The 22,483-nt window shown below is 35.1% G+C and overlaps 1 protein-coding gene across 1 annotated transcript in view; it reads right to left on the bottom strand.

The window, feature by feature from the left end:
- Window positions 1-22,483, bottom strand: part of CEP126 (centrosomal protein 126) — a 76,902-nt gene that overhangs the window by 22,875 nt on the left and 31,544 nt on the right. The window contains 3 exon segments of the mRNA XM_020996100.2: window positions 2-1,964; window positions 13,528-13,729; window positions 20,704-20,815. Of these exon segments, the coding sequence (XP_020851759.2) occupies window positions 2-1,964; window positions 13,528-13,729; window positions 20,704-20,815 (2,277 nt within the window).

Here is a 22,483-nt window from a genome sequence, read left to right as displayed (position 1 = left end):
AAGTCAGAGCTATTAGTATTCCAAGGTGGAGGGCTACTTTCTTGAGAGATGTGACTAAAAATGTTCTCTGTTGGAAAAACATACCTTGAGCCTAGGTTTCTACTATTCATAGTACTTCTTTGGGATTTTGTAGGCATCACTTGTTGACACTGAGGATTTTTTACAGTTTTACTAATCTTATTATTTCTTATAGGTTTATGAGGAGAGTGAGGTGCAATTAATTTGCCCTGAGTTGTTATAGTCTTATTGGCTTCATTTGTGGCCTGTGGTCTGACAGTGCCTTTTTTGTTTTTAGATGCAATACCTGATTGGACTTTGGAAGCCCTTGATCTTCGAATTATCTTTACTATCCCACTCCGTGGAGTAGTCTTCTGAGTTTTAGAAACATTATTTTGAACAGGGAATTTACCTTCCTCTTTTTTGGAGGTTATCCATGCTTGTTTTGTAAAGGTTTTACCTGAAGGTACAAAAGAGTGTAAAGGCACATTATATGTTTCAGACATTTGTGTAGCAGAATTTTTTGTGATAAGAGAGTTATCCTTGGGGTTTTCATACTTCATTACTTCCAGTAAATTTTTGTGGTTTTCATAACTAGCAGAATTTATAGCACAAGCATGAATGCAATGTTGCTGGTAGCACTGACTTTGGTTTGAAGTTGGCTGTGATGATGCTTGAGATGAAGCAAGTCCAGTTTTCAATGAAGTTTCTCTATCTTCTTCTATTTGGCCAATTTCATCAAACCACCTCAGTTTTTTAATGTTTTTTTGAATTTCTGAGCCCCTTCCCTTTATTTTTGTCAACTCTACACTATCTCTGATTGCTGCTGCAGTTTGATTTCCTAAGTTGAAGCCTCGATTTACAATTAATGTCTTGAAATAATCATTTTCATATTTAGATTCTTTCTTTAATATACTTTTCAGTAATTTCACCCCATTTCTCTCATGATTATTATGTTTGGATTTTTTTGTTTGTCCAACTAAGTCAGAATTATTAGACAGTGATGGTGTGGTTCCAACTGTTTTCTCATTTTTATCTTTCACTGACATTTGATCAGAGTTGTTACACATAAAAGAAGCACTAAGTGCATCTGGAAATAAAAAAGGCAATGCCTGATTATTAATCCCAAAGTTTTTCATCTTTTCATCTTTTATATCTTTCAAACTATCTGGCCCATCAGTACACTGTATTGGGCAAATTTCTTCTAGGTGCATATTATTTTTTTGCAAAGAACTAGCTGAATGTATATTACTGTAAGTATTTTTACAGTTAGTCCACTGATGAGAAGATAGTACTACAGGTGTTGCTACAGGTACATTTGAAGTAGGTACTGAAGTGGTTCTGTTTGGTTGAGTTAATTCAGGACATTTCTCATGTTCTGAAGGCTGAACTATTTCTCTTGTAGTGGGAGATGAAGCAGTCCAAGTTTTGCTGAATCTAAATGCTGGGCTCTCAGCAACTAATGGTCTCTCTCTTTTAAGTGTTCTAGAAGGCAGAGAGTCAACTTTCCATGTACTGAAGGTTTCTGAGGTCTTTTCAGCCTTTTTGTCTTGTGCAAAAGTACATGGGCTCTGTATAATGGCTACTGTATTATCAGAAGCATCCATACTTCTTTCGCTAATCCTGTTAAGAGCAAATGATCTTAGCTTTGGATTATTAAAATAGTCATTATGTTTATTTATAAAGTCTGGAAAAGGAGAGGCTGACTGTGTATTTTGATCACTTAAGTTTATTAGCCAATTATTTATATGTTGAGTTTTAGAGAGATGCAATTCACCTGCATCAAAATAAACTTGATTTGTTGGCTGTGGACTCTGTGAATTGTGAGATACAGAGTTCTGCTGGGTTTCTGAAGATAGAGCTTTACTAAGTGTTGAATAGATTTCTTCCTGGTCTCCAGCTTCAAGACTGTCTATACTTGACAGAGTTTCAGAATTTGTTAGCTGATTAACTTCTTCTTGAATATCCTGAAAAAAAGAATGTAAATTTATCTTTAAAAAATCTTAATTTTTAATGTTAAAATTAATGAAGCACCTTAACATCTCATTTATTACTGAGGCTCATCTTCCTGGACATGTAGGAGTTTATTAGGGCAGGTTACAAGCTTTGTAGGGAAATAATGGGATAAAAAGAAAAAGCAATGGATTTAGAGTGATATCTGTATTTGAATCTCAGTTCTGTCACTATCCATATGTGACTGGTAAATTCATTTAATCTCTGTAGATCTCAGTTTTCTCAACTCTAAAATCTGGAGCTTGATTAGATGACCTCTAATTAAATTTGTGATTCTATGATGTTCCTGACTTAGCAGAATACAGTGGGGAACAGCAGCTAAATGAAATCTTACCTAGGATCCTTGAGGTTAAAAAGCAAGGAGGGGAGGGCAGAGCCAAGATAGCAGAGTAAAGGCAGGTACTTGCCTGAGCAATTCCCTAAACCCCTCCAAATACTTTTAAATAATGACTCTATAAACAAATTCTAGAATGGCAAAATCCAGAAAAAGACAGAGTGAAACAATTTTCCAGGCCAAGACAACTTGAAAGTTGGCAGGGAAGGTCTGCTGCACCAGAGTGAGAAAGGAGCACAGTCCAGTGCAGACTGGCCGCAGCAAACCAGGAGCAGGCCTGGGGTGCCTGAATCAGTGGCAGCGCTGCCAGTTTCTAGACCTCTCATCCCAGAAATGGTAAGGGGATCGGACAATGGGTTAGAAGGAGATTTACAGGGGTCCCTTTGCTGGCACCAGGAGCAGGACTTTGTTGCATTGCCTATAGTTGGATCAGGGTGACAGTCCCAGTGCAAAGAGGAGCATTATCACAGCAGAGTTTGTGGCATCATCCCCCACATCTTGGGATTAGAATCTGAGCATAATAAGCAGCTACTACAAATATAATAATCACTAAACAAAGGAGAAAGAACCTGACCATACATAGCTACTATGGGGAAAGAGAAGATCTGGTTCATACTGAGAAGAAGATAGAGAAGTTAAAAAAGCCACTCCTACTGATAGAGTGATGGGACCTGGACCCCTAAGGAAAAAGACCTTGTCTCTGGAAGTAACCCAGTCACACAGCCTGACCCTGTAATTTCTCAGATAAAAGTTATCAGTGCAGGGACAAGATGCCTGCCCAAGGACCATGCCTCTGGCAAACCTTTGTATAAACAGAACTATCTTGTCCCTTTAACAAAGCTATCTCTGTTGACTCCCTGAATTTTCCCATAGATTCTAGCAGCCCAGACCACTGGCACCTCCACCGAAGACACCTGGTGTACCCAGACTACTTACCACTCCTTAATCCCACCCAGATCCTTTCGTTGTCCCTTTTGTATATAAGCATCAGCATCATCCTCATTAGTTTGCAGATTCCCTAGGAACTTCACTGGCATTACAATAAACTTTGCCACCTGACTTTAAAATAGTTTAAGTCCATGAATTCATTCTAGGAGATACAACTTGTACCCTGACATTCTGGGGTTTCCAGCACCCCTAAACCATGTTGCTACTTTAAAGAAAAAAGTCAAATGGTCACAAGCCCAAAAAGAGTTCTTGGAAGAGATTAAAAAGGACTTGAAAAATCAAATAAGAGAGATCAAGAAAAAATTAAGAATAGAACAAGAGCAATTTAAGACAATCAAGAAAAGTATGGAAAGTCAATCAATTGGAAAAAGAAATACAAAAACTTAAGGAAGAAAATAACACCTTAAAAACTAGAACTGGACAAGGGGAAGCTAATGACTTTATAAGACACCAAGAAATAATAAAACAAAATCAAAAGAATGAAAAAATGAGAATGTGAAACATCTCATTAGAAAAATGACTGATTTAGAGAACAGATTGAGGAGAGACAATATAAGAATTGTTGGACTCTCTGAAAGTTACAAACAAAAAAGAGTCTTGATATAATATCATAAGAAATTATTAAGGAAAATTGCCCTGAAATTTTAGAATGAGAGGGCAAAGTAGTGTGTGGGACAGTGACCCTAACCCAAATTAAACTCAGAGACTTCTCAAGGTGGAAAGCAAAGGTTACCTTTATTACAATCTCCTGAGATGGCTGTCTGCTCCTCTGATACACGTGGAGAGAGAGGCTGGTCACAAGGGACCCTTATAAAAACAAGTCCCCCACCCACCACACAAACAAATCTCCACCCACCACTATCCCTTATTCCCTTAACTGGGGGTGGGCTTACATTCTAAGCTTGAAAGTTTCTTCCTGTCCCCTTAACTGGGAGGTGGGGCTTACATTCCAGGAGAGAAATTCAAAGACAAGGAAAGAGGTGGGAAGCCAAGGGCAAACGGCTCAGGTTGGGGGTGGGACAGAGCTTATTCTTTCTGTTAAGTGCTTAGAAACAAGGTCTGAGTGGGGGAGGATTTTGAAAATAATAATAAAAAATTATTGACTTTTTGAGGAGGCTTCACCTCTGAGAATTCATCTCTCATAATAGGAATAGAAAAAATTGTTGAACTACTTGAAAGTTATGCTAAAAAAATAGTCCAGACATGATATTACAAGAAATTATTAAGGAAAACTGCCCTGAAGTTCTAGAATGAGAGAGTAAAATAGAAATAGGAACAAAAAAATCCATTGATCACCCCCTGAAAGAGATCTCAAGATGACAATTCATAGGAACATCATAGCCAAATTTCAAAGCTCCCAGATTAAGGAGAAAATGATACAAGCAACAAGAAAAAAAAATTAAAAACTTTGGAGCTAAAATCAGGATAACACAAGCTTTAGCAGCTTCTACATTAAAAGACCATAGGTCTTGGAACACTGTATCTCGAAGAGCAAAGGAGCTGGGTTTGCAGTGAAGAGTAACTTACCAGCAAAGTTGAGTACAATCCTGAATGAAAAAAAATGGACATTTAATGAATTGAGAGACTTTCAGGTGTTTGTGACAATAAGCCCAAAACTCAATGGAAAATCTGACATATAAGATCTAGGAGAAATATAAAGTAAACATTAAAAGCCAATTGTAAGAGACTCAATAAGGTGAAACTGTTTACTTCTTATATGGGAAAATGTTACTTGCACTCTTAAGTATGTTATCATTACTTTGGTAGTTTGAAAGAGCATACATAGATAGAAGGCTGGAGGTTTGAGTTGAGTATAATGGGATGTTGGTAAAAAATAAAATTGGGAAGGGAGAGGTAAAATGGAGCAATTATCTCACACAAATGAGGAATGAATGGAAGAACTGTTAAGAGTGGAAGCAGATGGAGGGCTGGTAGTGCTGGAACCTAATTCTCATCTGAATTGGGTTAAAGAGGGAATAATGTATACACCTAGAAGGGTTTAAAAGTCTTCTAAATTTATAAGGAAATAGGAGGGTGAGGGTACAGGATAGGGGAGGGACTCTTAGAAGGGCGTATAGATCATGAAATAGGAGGGGAGGGGAGAGGATAAGAGACTAATTCTTTAAAAGGGTGTGGATTAGGGAGGTAGTGGTTAGAAGAAAATCAGATTTATGAAGTGGGATAGGGTAAAAAGAGAGGGTGGGACGGGTAATAACAGTGAAGAAAAATACGATGGAGGAAATGCCCAACTAGTAATTACAACTTTCAATCTGAATGGGATGAAATGACCTATAAAACAGGAATGGATAAATAAATGTATTAAAAATCACAATAAAAATATGTTGTTTATAAGAAACACATTTAAAAATGAGAGATATACACAGAATTAAAATAAAGGGCTGCAGAAAAGTTTATTGTGCTTTAGCAAATTTTAAAAAAAGGCAGGAGTAACAATCATAAGCTCAAAGTTAAGGCTAAAATAGATTTAATTAAAAGAGATAAACAGGGAAACTACACTACGATAAAAGGTATCACAGAAAATGTAATAATATCAATACTAAACAGATATGTACTAAATGCTATGGCATCTAAATTTTTAAAGGAAAAAAATGAATTACAAGTAGAAATGCCCAGTAATACTACAATAGTGGGGGGATTTAAAACTCTTAGAATTAGATAAATCTAACCAAAAAGTAAATAAGAAAGTAGTTAAGGAGATGAACAGAATCTCAGATAAGCTAGATATAATATATATCTGGAGAGAACTGAATAAGAATAGAAGCAAATATTTTTTCTCAACAGTATATGGTACCTTTACAAAAACTGACCACATATTAGGGCATAAAAACTTTAAAGTTGGGAGAAAATTTTTATAGACTGGTTCTCAGATATATAAAGCTCAAATATACAAAGAACTTTGTCAAAATTATAAGAATATGGGTCATTCCTCAATTGATAAATGGTCAAAGGATATGAAGAGTTTTCCAATGAAGAAATCAAAACTATATAATAATCACATTAAAAAATGCTCTAAATCACAATTGATTAGAGAAGTGCACATTAAAATAACTTTGACCCATCAGATGGGATAATACGATAGAAAGGGAAAGCAATAAATGTTGGATGGGATGTGAAAAACTGGGACAATAATTTACTGTTGGTGGAACTGTGAACTGATCCAACCATTATGAAGAGCAATCTAGAATTATGCCCAAAGGATTACAAAACTGTGTATACCCTTTGACCCAGCAATACCACCATAAGGTATATTTCTGAAGGTAGTTAGGGAAAAAGGAAAAGAACTTATATCTTCTAAAATATTTGTAGCAGCTCTTTTTGTGGGGTAAAGAACTGGAAATTGAGGGGACGCCCCTCAATCTGAGAATGGATAAACAAGCTGTGGTATATGATTGTGATGAAATACTACTGTGTTATAAGAAATGGTGAGCTAGTTGATTTTAGAAAAAGTTAGAAAGACTTGCATGAAATAATGCAGATTGCTGTGTACATGGAAATGTTCTCTTTTTTTGTCTTTTTGTATCTCAGTTCAAAATAAATAAAAATAAAAAATTTTAAAAAATTTAAAAGACTTTGTAGGGAGATAGTAAGAGAGTACCTACTGGCCTTTAATGAGTTGAAGTCTCCAAGTCTAGATGAATTTCATACTTCAGTATATTTTTTGGGTGTTAATATACATACATGTAAGTACAAAATAACTAGATGTTCATTTCAAATGCAGATTCTCTTCTAAGTATTACTACTATGCATACAGACCTTTCAAAATGGCTCTATTTTTTAAAAAAATTCTGACCTTAAAGTGAATACTTCCATATATACAGTAGAACAAAAAAAGGGGATTGCATACAAGACTATAAATCTCTACTATTTAGAGTTTACTTTTAAAGTATATAACAAATTCAGTATGTAAACTTTCAAAGCAGTCTTGCTTGTCTGTGATTCCTTCCATTGTCTTCTGTGAATTAAAAAGAAAATGCTTCAATGACCTTCCCTTTCCTTTCTTCCATATTAGCCTTCAAATGTAATGGCAATATCTTGGAAACAGGTTATGATGGATCTTGATGATGATTTATTTTCACAGGTGATTTGTTATATTACTTCTATTTAAAATGCAGGCTATAAACACTAAAAATACAACACACCAATTTAGCTGATTTTTAGCCAAGAAGTTTGAACACCTCTGTAAAAAGCAAACAACTACATGTATTGGAATATATTTCATTTATTAGAATAGCATGGAAGGATTACCATAACATCTGGGGTTACATGTTTTAAAAAATTCAATTTGAAAGGTTATGTTTCAATTTGGTTAAAAATAAGAATCTTAATGAATAAAGTGAATATAACTATAACCTCTGGTGGAGATAATCAATCAACAAGTATTTGTTAAGTGCCCATTATGTGCTAGGCACTAGTTATATATGTACAAAGAAGTCCAAGTTTCAAGGAGCTTACAAGTAACGGAACAGTGGCCCTCTTCCTTGACAAGTCAACCCTACTCCATGTGCATATACTATGGTCCAGGCTCTTCACTAAGCACTAGGGATATGAAGGAAGACAAAAATAGTCTCAAAAAGTACACATTCTAATTAGGGAAATAACATGAAGATAACCAGGTAAATAAAAGATATACATACAGAGAGAGAACAAATGAATGGTAATTTCAGAAAGTGAATCCCCTAGAACCTAGAGGTGTATGGGAAAGGCCTTCTGAAGAATGTAGGATTTGAGTTGAGTCTTGAAGCAAGCTAAGGAAATCAGAGGTGGAGGTGAGGACATAGAATGTTACAGCATGAGGGACAGGAAGTGCAAAGCATGAAGATGGGAGAAGGGGTCTCATGTTCCACAAAGAGCAAATATACCTGTATAGCCAGACTAAAGTTTAAGGTAGAAAGAAGCCAGTGGTGAAGAACTTCGAATATCAAACAGAATATTTTATATCTGATTCTGGAGGTAACAGGGAACCACTGAAGTTGACTTATTAGTGGAATAACATGAGTAGACTAATGATTCTGTTACATGTTTTCCACCATGGCCAACTATGTTTGTAATGAAAAGAACACTGGGTTTGGTGTGAAAAGATTTGCTTTTAAATACATGCTTCTAGTCAATAAACTATGTGAAAAAACAGGCAAATCATTTAAACCCTTAGTGCCTCATTATTCCTCTCCCTACTTTATGGGACTTTGTGAGGAAAGCACTTTATAAACTTAAACTGCTGTATAAAGGTAAGGTAATATTATTATTTTTATCTTCATTAATTAATTCTTCTTCATTTTGCTAATGTGTTATATTTAATCTTTGCTTTGTCTAAACCTGCTTCATTGGCAAAACTATCCACTCACAGAACCAAAGAGTTGGAAGGGACAGGAAAGGTCATGTAGTCCAACTCATAATCAATAAGAAGTATACTACTTTGCTTAAAGATCTTCAGTGAGGCGGTAGATGTTATTTCCCAATTAAACTCATTCCACTTTTGGATAACTCTAATTGTTAGGAAGTTTTTCCTTACATTAAACCAAAATTTGCCTCCGTAATTTGTACCATTTCCTCCTAGTTCTACTTTGTGGGCTAAAAAGAATAAGGGTAACACTTCTTCGAAGCAAACCAAATATAATCCCTTGTGAAAACTGCAACAAATCGTGTTGCTGCCCAAGTATAGAAGGATAGACTGGATATACTCTTCAATGTGACAGCCCTTCAAAAACTTGGAAAGTTATTTTCCCTGACTCTAGCATTCTCTTCTCCTGGATAAAATCTCTAGTTCCTTCAACTGATCCTCATATGGCATAATCTTGAAACAATTCAGTATGATCTCCTCTGGATACTCTCTAGCTTTTCAGTGTTATTTCTAAAACGCATGGGTATCCTCTCAAAGCTTCATCCTAGGTACCCTTTTTATTTGCTGGCTACTGGGGAAAAATAGATCTTTAATGAAATAGAAGACTGCCAAGCATTCCTGATGAGAAGAAATACTGGAGCTATACAGGGACTTTCAAGTTCAAACACAGGAATTAAGAGAAATATGAAATGGCAAATAAGAATGAACAATGATAAAGGGCTAAAGAAGGATAAACTGCTTATATTTGAATAAAGGGAAATCATGCATGTATTCCTTCTGAACCCAATCATTATTTGGGGTCTTAGAAGGAACCTAATTAGACAAGACTTGGGAGTGGTTCTTTTATGTTTTGATGATCCTAAGAGAAGAATGGAAAGAAAGGGGAAGAGGAATATACTAAGGGGGAATGAAAAGAAAGGTTAAGGAAAATTACTTCACATAATCAGGGTGAGCAAGCAGACATCTACATATACTTGGAGAGGAGGTTTGGGGGAGTAGCTGACCCTTGAACCTCACTCTCACCTAAAATAGACAAAGAAAGGAAGGATACATACAGAGTTGGATACAGAAAGGGGAAATAAGATGAAAAGAGAAGGGGGAAGAGGGAACTGGAGAGTAGATTAAGAGAGGAATTATTTCTAAGCAAAATAAATTCTAATTAAGATTGCACAAAATTATTTATAACTCTTTTGGAGATGTCAAAGAATGGGAATTTGGATGTACCCATAAATTGGGGAATGTCTGAACAAGTTATGGTATATAATTGTGATGGAGTATTTAGAATAGTATTATGCCCTAAGAAATGATGAAGGGGTGGTTTCAGAGAAATCTAGTAAAATTTATATGAACTGATGCAGAGCGAATAAAAGCAGAAAACCAATTTTGTAGAATAACAACAATATGTGATGACTAACTTTGATAGACTTACCTCTTCTTAGCAATGCAAGGATCTAAGACAACTCCAAAAGACTCATGATGGAAAATGCTATCCACATCCAGAAAAAGAGCTATGGAGTCTGAATGTAGATTGAAGCATAATATTTGCTCTCTTTTTTTGTTTTGTTTTGTTTCTTCTTTCTTGTGTCTCTTCCCATTGGTTCTAATTCTTCTTTACAACATGACCAATGTGAAAATATGTTTAATATGAATGTATATGCAGAGCCTATATCAGATTGCATGCCATCTTGGGGTGGGGGGAGGGAAGGGAGGGGGAAATATTTGAAATTTAAAATCTTATGGAAGTGAATGTTGAAAACTAAAAATACATAAATAAATTTTAAAAAATTAAAAAATCTTTGCAGATAAGTAAAGAAGACATTACAAAATGCTTAATACCAGCAAATATCAGGCTCAGATTTTGTAAAACAATGAGAAAATAACTAATGAGAGATGCAGATAAGAATAACTAGGAGTCAACTGTATCCTAAAACTCTTAGTGCTGTCTTTTAACTGCCCCTCTGGTTTGTAGACATTAAGATGTAATGTGTTATAGCTTAACATTAAATATATAATGTTACAAAAAAGAATAATAACAATATAGTAAAAGCAAACAACTTTGAAGACTTAGGAATTCTGATCAGTGAAATGTCCAATTATGATTCTAGAGGACTAATGAAGAAACATGCCACCCAACTCCTGATAACAGAGGTGAAGGACTCAAAAGTACAGAATTATACACATTTTTTGGGACCTGTTCAGTACACAAATTTGTTTTTCTTGCAATACACATTTGTAACAGAGGTTTTGTTTTTCTTTCATTTTTAATTGGAGGGGGAAGTGGAATTGGGGAGGGTGAAGGCAGATTTTTGCTGATTGAAAAAAACACTTTTTTTTTTGTGAGGCAATGGGGTGAAGTGACTTGTTGAGGGTCACACAGCTTGTAAATGTCAAGTGTCTGAGGCCAGAGTTGAACTCAGCTCTTCCTGAATCCAGGGCCAGTGCTCTATCCACTGCGCAATCTAGCTGCTCATAGAAAACATATTTTTTAAAAGAAAGAATAAGGGGAAAGTAAAGGAACAAAGCTGGATTTATGTCAGTAATGTAGGATTAGTTCAATATTAGGAAAACTAACAACATAATAGACCATGTTAATAACAAGATCAACAAAAGTTAAACTATTATATCAACAGATAGAAAAAAAAAGCTTCTGGCAAAATACAAATAATCATCACTATTAAAAAAAAGATAGTATCTATCTAAAAGTAGGATCCAGAATTATATATAATGGGGATAAACTTTCCAATAACATCAGGAGTAAAATGATGCTCATTAATCACTACTACTATTTTATACAGGGTACTCCAAAAATCTTAGTGCAGTTTTAAACTTTAGTAGCTTCAGTTTAGTAACTTAATTTCACTCAATAGACAACTAGGAAGGGAAGAGGAGAAGACAGAAGGGGGAATTAAAAGAGAGTACATTAAGGGAGAGATTGTTTCTAAGCAAAACAAACTTTAACAGCATACAGAATATTTATAGCTCCTTTTGATCAATTGTGGAATAGCTAAACAAAGTCAGTGCAGCTTGCACTGCCCTAAGACTTTTGGAAAACCCTTTATATAAATCTGGCCTCAGACACTTGACACTAGCTGTGTGACCTTGGGCATGTCACTTAACCCCAACTGTCTCACCAAAAAGAAAAAAAAAAAGGAAAACCCTTTATAGTGCTCAAAACACTAGCTATAGTAATAAGACAAGAAAAAGTATTTTAAGGAATAAACAAAGCTAAAGAGGAAACAGAATTATTGCTTTTTTGTAAGTATCATGGTTTACTTAGAGAACTCTAGGGAGTCAATTAAAATTAAGTGAAATGATGACTCCAGAAAAATTACAGAATGTAAAATAAATCCAATTAATTCATCAGTGTTTCTGTACAAAAAGCCCAACAGGAAGAGAAAGAAAGAAAGAAAGAGAAACACCATTTAAAATAATGACAGAATATATGAAATACTTGGGAACCTACCTACTGAAACACACAGAGGATCTAGATGAATACAATTCAAAACACTTTTTATGGAGGCTGATTGACCTAAATAATTGGAGAAATATTAATTGCTTATAAGTAGCCTGTATCCTACTTATAAAATGTATTTTATAAAATAAAAATGATAGTACTATCTAAATTAATTTACTTATTAAATATTCTTCCTATTTTTCCTTTCTTAAAATTTATAAGGAATAGCTTTCTGGGAAGGGGAGGAAGAGGAATATGGGGTAAATATAAGTGATTTAAAAACAAAAGATAGCACTAAAAATCTGTTTTAAAAAGATTACTTCCTTCTGTTGTATACTTAATGTGTTCCATCAGATTGACAAAAAGCAAAGCTGAAAAAAAGGAAAAAACGACAAATGTTGAATGGGCTGCAGGGAAACAGTATACATTATTCTACTGTCAGTAGACCCATGAACTGGTTCAGCCATTGTGAACAGCAATTGGGAACTATATCCCCAAAGTCACTAAACTATGCAGTCTTTGACCTAATAATACTACCACTAAATCTATACCTCAAAAGAGTTCAAAGAAAGAGGAAAATGGCCTTTGTGTACAAAAATATTTATAGCAGAACTCTTTGATATAGCAAAGAATTGGAAGTGAATGGAGTGTCCTTTAATTGGGAAATAGCTGAACATATGAATGTAATAGAATATTACTGCATTCTGAGAAATGACTAAAGGGACGGTTTCAGAGAAACCTGGGAAGACTTATATGAAGTGATATAGAGAATAGGATTATGAAAACTATTTATACGATAACAATACCACTATAAAGACAAACAACTTTGAAAGATGTTAAGAACTCTGCTGGTTAAGAACTCTGTTGGTTATTATGCAATAACCAACCATGATGTCAGGACTGATCCTGAACCATTCTACCCACCTCCTCACAGGTATCTGATGGACTTAAAATGCAGGACAAAAAATACAGTTTTGGCTATGGCCAATGTGGAAATTTGTTTTGCTTACTTCTCTGTATTTGTTACTTACGGTTTTCTTTTTCTTTTTTGTTTTCAATGGGTGGGGTAAGATGGGACGGGGAGAAAACAAATGTTTATTAACAGAAAAAAAAGTAAAATAAAATTTATAAAAAGAGAAAAGTGAAAGAAGAGGAGAAAATTATGTCCATAAAGAAAAAGGAACCCAAAAGGTTTTGTATCTAATGGTTGTATATGTAGTAACCTACTAACAATCCATTTTAAAAATAAAGTTTTTCTCCAGGAATGATGGGGTTATGCTTAAACATGCACCTTCCCATTACATGATTCCCCCTTGGGAACTGATGTTGTGCTTTTCAGTCATAAAAACATGTATGAAAGCATTACAATAATAATATTATTATTGATTAAAGTGATATTATTCAGAAATTCAGATTTCATACCTGCATGTGTCTTAGATGGAGTTCTTCTAAGAGGTTCTGAGTTTCTTCCAGGTTATGTTGGAAGTTGTCTTCCTGGCCAATAACCCAGCTTATTTTGCTGTTTTCCTGTATTTCTTTGTCACAGTTAATCCTGGATGACAGATGTTTCTGATACATGGGCTCTATTCTTGTCACTGCAGAAGCCACAGCAGAATCTATAGTTCTTGAAATAAGAAAAAAATGTTAAGTACTACTAATTTTGGAGGATGTTAAATAGTTCCCTTCATTTCGTTGCTTGCCCCCTGCTGCCCTAAGTCAACTGGCAGCCAACCTTCTAGTCATGGGTCTCTACACTTAACTAATCTGGCACCTGGTACTCAAATAGCATATACATAGTCTACAGCCCATACCTGAATACTTTTCAGCTTGGTAGAACCTGCTTTAAAATGTGTCTTTTACTAGCAGTCTTGGTACCCTAGGCACAGTGGTGGGGAACCTGCGGCATTGAGGCCACATATGGCCTTCTAGGTCCTTTCGTATGGCCTTTTAACTGTGTCCAAGTTTTATAGAACAAATCCTTTTATTAAAGGGATTTGTTCTCTGAAGTTTGGATTCAGTGAAAGGGCCACACTTGAAGACCTAGAATACCACATGTGGCCCCAGGCCACAGGTTCCCCACCCCTGCTCTAGGGAAACCTAGACAAGACGAGAGAAGAGGGCTTTTTGTAATATTAATAAAAACATATAAATGTCTAATAAGCTCAATTTGTTTGCTTTGAAAGTTGTCTCAAACTATACACATTATATAGCAAATTTTCAAATATTCACATATAAGGATATAAGAAAAATATACATGTTGGTGACTTTTTGATACAAGATAGTAGTCACATGAAAAAATGATTATGCAAATGTCTTACAGTGACAATGAAGAACTCACTTTCAACACAGGGTCATTTCTCCCCAACCAATGTGGGAATTTCTAATTACCTAACAGAGTCAGTTCTTAGGTGCTACACCAATGTATAACTTGCTAAAATCTGGGGAATTCTCATTGTTCTTGTGAGTCAGCAGCCAATTCCTTAGAAACATTCCCATAAAGCAGAGGTACTTAACTAATCTTTATATCATGGACCTTTTTGGCAGCCTGGTGAAGCCTATGGACCCCTTCTCAGAATGATTTTTTTCAGAATAATTTAAAGTGCATAAAATAAAATACATAGTACTATGAAGGAAACCATTTATATTGAAAACAGTTATGAAAAACCTAAAAAAAACTAAAAAAGATAAGTTCATGAATCCCAGGTTAAAAACCGCTAACATGAAGGATAAGAAATCACTCCACTGCTCCTTGATCTATGCTGAATGTATGGGCAATGTTGGATCCCTTTGACTCTCAAGGAACTGCAGTCCAGGCAGGCTCAGGATATGGAAAGTATTTCCAAAAAATGAACAGTAATTCCCATTCTCTTTTGTATGACTGAGAAGCCCAAATATTGCCATCAGAGGTATACATTTAGTATATACTGCTATTTTTATGTAAACAAAATAATCAAAAAGTCATCATGAATGACTCACATTCTTCCCCCATACCCTATGATTAGCAACTGCATAAACTGTTGGGTACAGATATAAATTCCAAAGATGTATATAGTGTATATACCTACTTTTCTCCAGTGTAACATGGAGGTATAACGAGAAGGAAAATCATCAGGCGTAATATAGTACCTCTTAAGAGCTCTATATTGTGTTGAATTTTAGAAATGTTCACAGGTTTTAGGATAAGGTGCAAACTTCAGCACAGAGCTTTGGAAAATAAGAGATACAATAGTGGTGACTGTGCCTTTTGTAGCAGGTCTTGAAATCTGATTCTCAAAAACAGTCATAAGGACTTAGATGATATGGAAATGCTTTGAGGGCTGCATAAGTATATACCTATCTCCAATTCTCATATCTATATCTGTTTCATTAAATAATAGATAACTAACTCCTAACTTTGTTTCCGTGGCTATAGGTCAGAGAGACAACAAGAATATAAACAAGGGACACTATTTGCAATAAGTATCACCCCAGCTCCTGAAGTGCTAAATTAGAACACTTTTCCCTGTCTTCTCATAATCTGTTCTCTTCTATCCTCCCCCATTTTCCCTCCCACTTTAGGTCACCCTCCCATAACAAATATTACTAAGTCTACTTAATATCTAATAAACTCAATTTGTTTACCTTTAAAGTTGTTGTCTCAAAATTTTCTTCTCTATTCCTTTCTTCTCTACTCCACCTTCTTCTCTTTTCTTCTCTACTTTCTTCCCCCAGTGAGAAGGGATGAAGGGATGGACAGAAATAGAAGTAGAAGGGCGTATAGAAATAGAAGGCCAAGGCATGGAAGAAGATGAAGATATGTATGAAGAAGAAAAAGGAACTGATAAAGAGGATGGAATAAAGGAAGAAGAAGGCAAGCAGGGAGAAAGACTTGAAGGTAAAGGAGAGGAAAAAGGAGAAGCAGCAGAACAAAGTATTGATGGAGCAGTAGAACTAGAAGGAGGAGAAATAAGAGGTGTAGGAGAACGAACAACAGATGAAGAGGAGAGTACAGGAGATGAAGAAGAAGAAATACAAGTAGAAGGAGAAGAAGATGTGGAAGTAGATGGAGAACAACAGGGAGGTGGACGAGGGACAAATGAGGTATGGGATTGAGGTGGGCAGGATAGCATTTTGGTTTGTAAAGGAGATGGTTGTACTGACTGAACAAGATCTGGGTTAACAGGATGCTGAGGCAATTGAGAGAGATAGCCAGGGGCATAAGAATGAACTGGAGCTGGTAGATAGGGAAGACGGCTTGATGAACAGGAAGGCATCAAAATAGGCAGGACAGCTTCCGAATGAACAGGAGAAACAACTAGTCGAGTTGGAAGGGAACGGCACAAGGGCCGGTTTTAGAGCAGATGGAGTTGAGAACTGAGTTGGATGGAAAGGACTGGGTCTAGAAGATGTATAAAACAGCTTGTTATGTGGGATGGGATCAGAGATGGTAGGTCTTTGGGGTGGACAGGGTAGGTATAGAGGAGGTTCAGAAAGAATTGGGGCTGGAAGATGAGGGAGACAGCCAGAAAAACTAGATGTTAATGTGGTTGGAGGATGGGGGAGATAAATGGTTTGATAGGAAGGGGTTGAGGCAGGTAAAAAGGAATCAGGAAGCTTAGGGGAGACAGATGGACAGATAGTCATGGTTTGTAGCTGACGGATGGGAGAAAGAATTGGACAGGTTGGAAGGGTTTGGGAGATATGATAAGGCATAGGGGCTAATGGAGGAGACAGCTGATCAGGGCTGGAAGGTGTGGACACAGCTGGGCAGGCAGGAAGGGATCTGGATGGCAGGAAGGCATTTTGGATAGGCAGGTAGAGACAGCCTTATTAAGTTGCGTTGTTTAGATCATCAACCTTTGTCTGATCTCTGGTTTATATTTTTTTCTTAGAGCCTAAGACTTTTCATTAATCAATGACTCCTTTCACAAGGGGGCAGCTAGGTGGTATAGCAGATAGAGTGCCAGGCCTGGAATCAGGAAGACTCATTTTCCTGAGTTCAAGTCTGGCCTCAGACACTTATTAGCGGTGTGGCCCTGGGCCAGTCACTTAACCTTGTTTGCCTCAGTTTCCTCATCTGTAAAATGAGCTGGAGAAGGAAATGGCAAACCACTCTGGTATCTTTGCCAAGAATATCCCAAATGGGATCACAAAGAATCTGACACAAATGAAATGAATGAACAACAATAACCTTTCACAAGGGGTCAGATCTATGTATGGAGAGGAAAATAGAAATTTCCCCTCCTCCCAGCTTTTACTCTCAGCAATTCAAGGAATGCTGGCCATGAAGGTAAAGAGTGGAGCAGGCAATAAAACTTGGATCAAAGGAGACCAATATACATTCCACTGTAGAACAGCTAATGAGGTTTTCAAAACCCTTTTTACTAGTGGACAGACCTCCCTTCCATGAGCTGTACGTAATGACTGACTGACTATATTTTTAAAAAATGCAAATACACAGATATTGGAGATAGGTATATGACAACATTTTGTAATCTACAGATTCGAAATGAGATGGGTTTCAGCTTCTTATATCTTTCGTATTATTAGGAGAGTCGATCCAATTATATTTGTTTGTTGAATTGAGCTAAACGCAATCTATACTGCAGGGGTTTAGTTGAAAAGAAAGACAGATAATCTGCCTTCTATTTCCTCTGGGGAATGGAAAGCTGGAACTATTACCATAATTTCTCTTTAAAGTTTCTATGAAAGGGGAAAAATAAAAGCATAATTCCTGGATTTAACATTGACTAATTAATTTGACTAATTTTTAACATGACAATTTTGTAAGATATAGCTTAGGATTTCTGAGTAGACAAGAACTGTATACTTTGCATGGAGATAATATGATTGAAAATGAAAGGGCATTCTTATAAGTTATACAAAATAAAATTCAAACATCTTTTTAATTTTTAAACTTTAAATTTACCAAATTTTCTCTCAGCTTAAAGTTGTTCCTAGTTTCCTGAGTTACTTTCTTCGAAATTAATATGACAGATCTTCTAACACGAGAAGATTTTCTTTGATTCTTCTTACGGATTTAGGTTAGCCTCTGGCTTTTCTTCTTTTTTGCTCTTCAGCTGTGACTTTACCAATATTTTATATTACTTTATATCCCTTACCATTTATATTTTCCTTCCTATGTAAGTCGGTACTCAATTTTGAAACTAGCTTTGGTATCTAGGGCATTTAATACTATATACTTTCCGAATACTGTAATAAATAGCTAAAACCTATAATAGCATAAATCATACCTAAAATAACCAGAATTATTTATTTAAAGATTTCTAATAAATTACCATTCCACATGATCTTTAATATCTTATATTTGTATAAAGCTTTACATTTTGTAAGATGTTCTCACCTAAATTGTGAAATAGGTTAAAAATGTTGTAAAGAAAACAAGCTTACCTCCTGAATTCACTATTTTATATTGTTTCTATCTACAAATAGAATATATTTTATTTTTCCTTTACCTATTGTGAGTTTCTTAAGGGCATAGGTTGTGCCTTAATTTATATTTATACCTTTCTAAGGATATATGCTAAGCACTTAGTAAATACTTGTAGAAGGAGTGAATTAATAAATTAATATACAAAAAGCTATATACATTTAATGAATATGTATATATATATTAATGAGCATGTATATATATTCACACATATATGTGAATTAAATGAATATACAAAAAGCTATATATATTTAATGAGAGTGTGTGTGTGTGTGTGTGTGTGTGTGTGTGTGTGTAATGGTTAAGACCAAGAACTCTAGGGTCTTTTCTGGTTTTGTCATTCATTTATTTTAATTATGTATTATTTATATTCTACATTTACATTATACATTCAACTATATATTATTTTACTATTTGAAAACCAGAATTATTTTGGCACTTTCTCTCTTCTAAGACCTAAAGAGAATTCATAATGTTAAGCAAGAAAAGGGTCTTTGTATTTCCAATGATAGTACATAAAAATCTCATTAATGATAATGACTTCTAACTTGAATGCTAAGAAGTTGCAAACTGTTAGGAGTTTAGAGTGAAGGACAAAAAACCCAAGATATTTTTATTAAATCAAGTGGTCTGAATCCTTTTTTGGACAAGGATAATAATCCCTTTATTTTTTAGAATTTTACTCTGCTAACTAAAAGACATATGAAAAATTTGAATACATTAATAGTTTGATACCCTTCTTCAGGGACAAAGATGATACTATTAGTATACAAAGATCTATTATCACCGGAGAATGTACTTTTAGCCGTTTTTCTAGTTGTAAACTAGTATTGATAGATCTTCAGTCTTGCCTAGTCTCTCTTTTGAACAATGACACACAACTGTGAAACAAATCAATAAATACAACTAGCATTATACTTTACAGATTAGAAAGCTTTTTCGAAACAATGCTGTGAAGCAGTCAGTACGTTTACCCCATTTTAACTGATGGAGAAATGGAAGCTCAGAAGGATTGTTACCTATGGTCATATAGATGGCAAAGCAAGGATTCAAACCTAGATTCTTTCAACTCCAAGTCCAATGCTTGTCTACTTACAGAAATGGTTAGCTAAGTTTGAAGCTATGGGATAGGAATAGTTAGTGAATAAAGTGTAGAGAGAGAAGAGCAGGGGACAAATGCTGAATACCTACTCCTTTACTATTATATGACTCTCAAATTTATTTCTTTAACCCAGGGGTGGGTAACCCGTGACCTTGAGGTCACATGGCCCTCAAGTGTAGCCCTTTGACTGAATCCAAATTTCACAGAACAATTATAAGGTTTAACGTATGACCTGAGTTCCATTCCAAAAGCTTAATTCCATCTAGTTGTCCTGTTAGCTCAAATTTAACTCATTTTAAACTCAATACATTTAAAGCTAAATTCATAAACTCTCCCAAGGAAACAACTGTGAATTATCTCCCATTTATCCTCCATATAGCTTGCTTGGTATATATTTGTTTGCTTATTGTCGCCCCCATTAGATTGTAGTCCCTTGAGGGGAGAAGCTGTCTTTTGCCTCTTTTTTATATCCCCAGCAAGCACAGTGCCTGGCACATATTAAATGCTTATTAAGTGTTTATTGATTAATTAGATGTCTGATTGAGCCCTTCCTAACTTTTTTTAAAGGCACTACTATTTTCCTAGTTGTTTAGGTCTGTAGAAGTACATCATAGCCTTTCTAAGAGCTTTTGGTTAAGATCTGCAGTGGCTGATAACCCTTTACCACAAGAAAACTTCCTTATAGCCTGCCTAAATTTCTCAGGCTATAATTTAATTCAAGTTTTCTTTTTCTATTCTTAGTGGAGATTGGTAGAATTCGGTTTTAATTTTTCTAATAAGATTTTTAAAATAATGAATATTGCCCTAAGAAGAAATAACTTCCTTTGGAAAGTATTTTTTAAAACCAAGTACTTTAAAATTTTGAATTCTAACTTGACTGTATCAACTACATAAGTCATATTCCATTTTATGTAAATTAAATTTATAAAAAAGAAACATTGCATAGCTCCATAATACATATATATATTGAAGAACTAATAGTGACAGCAAAAATACCATAAATATGATGTAACCTAACCAAGCAATATTAAATAATATAAATAATAATAATACTATAAATACTTACTTCCAGTTTATTGTAGGTCTATTAGAAGAGGAAAAGTTAGATTCTTGTTTCAAGTTGAATCCCTGAATTTGTTCAAGGGCCTCTTCTAATCGAGGAATTGGCTTTTGATAAACTTGTGTGGATAACAAAAACATGAAAATGGCATAAAATCAATTAATCATAAAATAATCTCTCTGGTCTTTTATATTTATGGCATCATGTAATTAAAAATAATATAAATGTGAGTTTTATACATCAACAAAAAGTATTTTTTTCAAGTTTTTTTTAACTAGCAGAAAATGTTTTTATTCAAAAAATTTGTAAATAAGTTACTACCTCAAATTTCTTGTGAAAAATTCCAGGAAGAGATATAATAAAGAATTTGATCACACCACTTGAATGTCTTCTCTCCATTCGAAAACAATTTGGGAACACTTTGGCTATAATATCCTTGGTCCTTTTAGTCCCTATACCTCATATTATATTTAGGTGTCTACATCTTTTATCTCCCCAGCAGAATGTAACTTGAGGGCAAGGACTGTAATTTTCATAGTAAAAATGTGACACTTATATAGCACTTTAAGGTTTGCAAAGCACTTCATAAACATTATCTTACCTGATTCTCACAACTTTGTGAGCCAAGAACTATTATTATCTCCATTTTGTAGAAGAGGAATTAGAGAGGTGACTTGCCCATGATTATATACGTAATAAACACAGGAGGCAGGATTTGAAACTGGGTCTCTTCTGAATCTAAATCCATCTATTTCCCTTATATCAGATTTGCTTCTTTATGTCCCCCTGCTCAGTGCAGTTCTTTACCCAATGTAGGTACTTAATGAATATATGTTCAATTGTTGAACTGAATTGTGCAGTTCAATTTTAAAGTAGCATTCAAAGTTCACACTCTATCATTCAAGGTCTTCTCTAATCTTATTCTACATTAATTATCTTTCCAACCATATATTTTCTCTATTCAGGATCACAGAATTTTAAGTTTACAGTAGAAAAATCTACAGTAGAAAATCTAGCATAGAAAAAGTAGACTACACTTGGAGTCAGGAGAGACATGGATTTGAGTCTTGCCTCTGATACTTATTAGCTCTAGAACCACAGATGAATCATTTAATCTCTTTGTGCCTTGGTTTCCTCATGGTAGCAATAGCACTACATACTCCCTAGGGTTGTTATAATGATCAAATTAGATAATATGCTATAAAGGTGACTGGTCAGTGGAATCTCTGATCAATTTTAGGAGCTTCTCTATCAACCTGATGAAATTATAGATTGTAGGCTGTTTTTGGAGGTATCCCTCCTAAGAGGAGGTGTTCATACCTACTCACACCCACTAACTAACTTAGAAGATACAGACAATTCTTGTGATTGAGGCAGCCTCCAAGATGATAGGCTATTTGCCACTTGGAAGAAAGACTTATTGTAGAAGTAGATCTGCTCTGTGGTCTATTGAAGCAAACTGTGAGATCAGTTTGTGCTCTTTACTTTTCTTTAGAACTTTAAGAATGTCCAGTTTACAGTAGAGCAGTCTTCTGTTAGGTTTGGGGAGAGAGAAGAAACCTATACTCATATGCAGTTTCTTTACAGAATGGCGACTTATGGGAGAAGCCTATGGCAGAGGTAGACTATTGCATGTACAATGCCTGGGAATCAATCAGTCAATAAACATTTATTAAGTGCTTAATGTGTACCAGACACTGTGCTAAGCACTACAGATAGAAAGAAAGGCAAAAGACAATTCCTGTGCTCATGGAGATGACAGTCTAATGAGGGAGACAATATGCAA

This window comes from Phascolarctos cinereus, unplaced genomic scaffold, assembly GCF_003287225.1.
Source record: "Phascolarctos cinereus isolate Bilbo 61053 unplaced genomic scaffold, phaCin_HiC Scaffold_726;HRSCAF=1367, whole genome shotgun sequence".
Taxonomy (NCBI): domain Eukaryota; kingdom Metazoa; phylum Chordata; class Mammalia; order Diprotodontia; family Phascolarctidae; genus Phascolarctos; species Phascolarctos cinereus.
The sequence above is the reverse complement of the archived record's forward strand: the minus strand, read 5'-3'. Positions and strand labels throughout refer to the sequence as shown.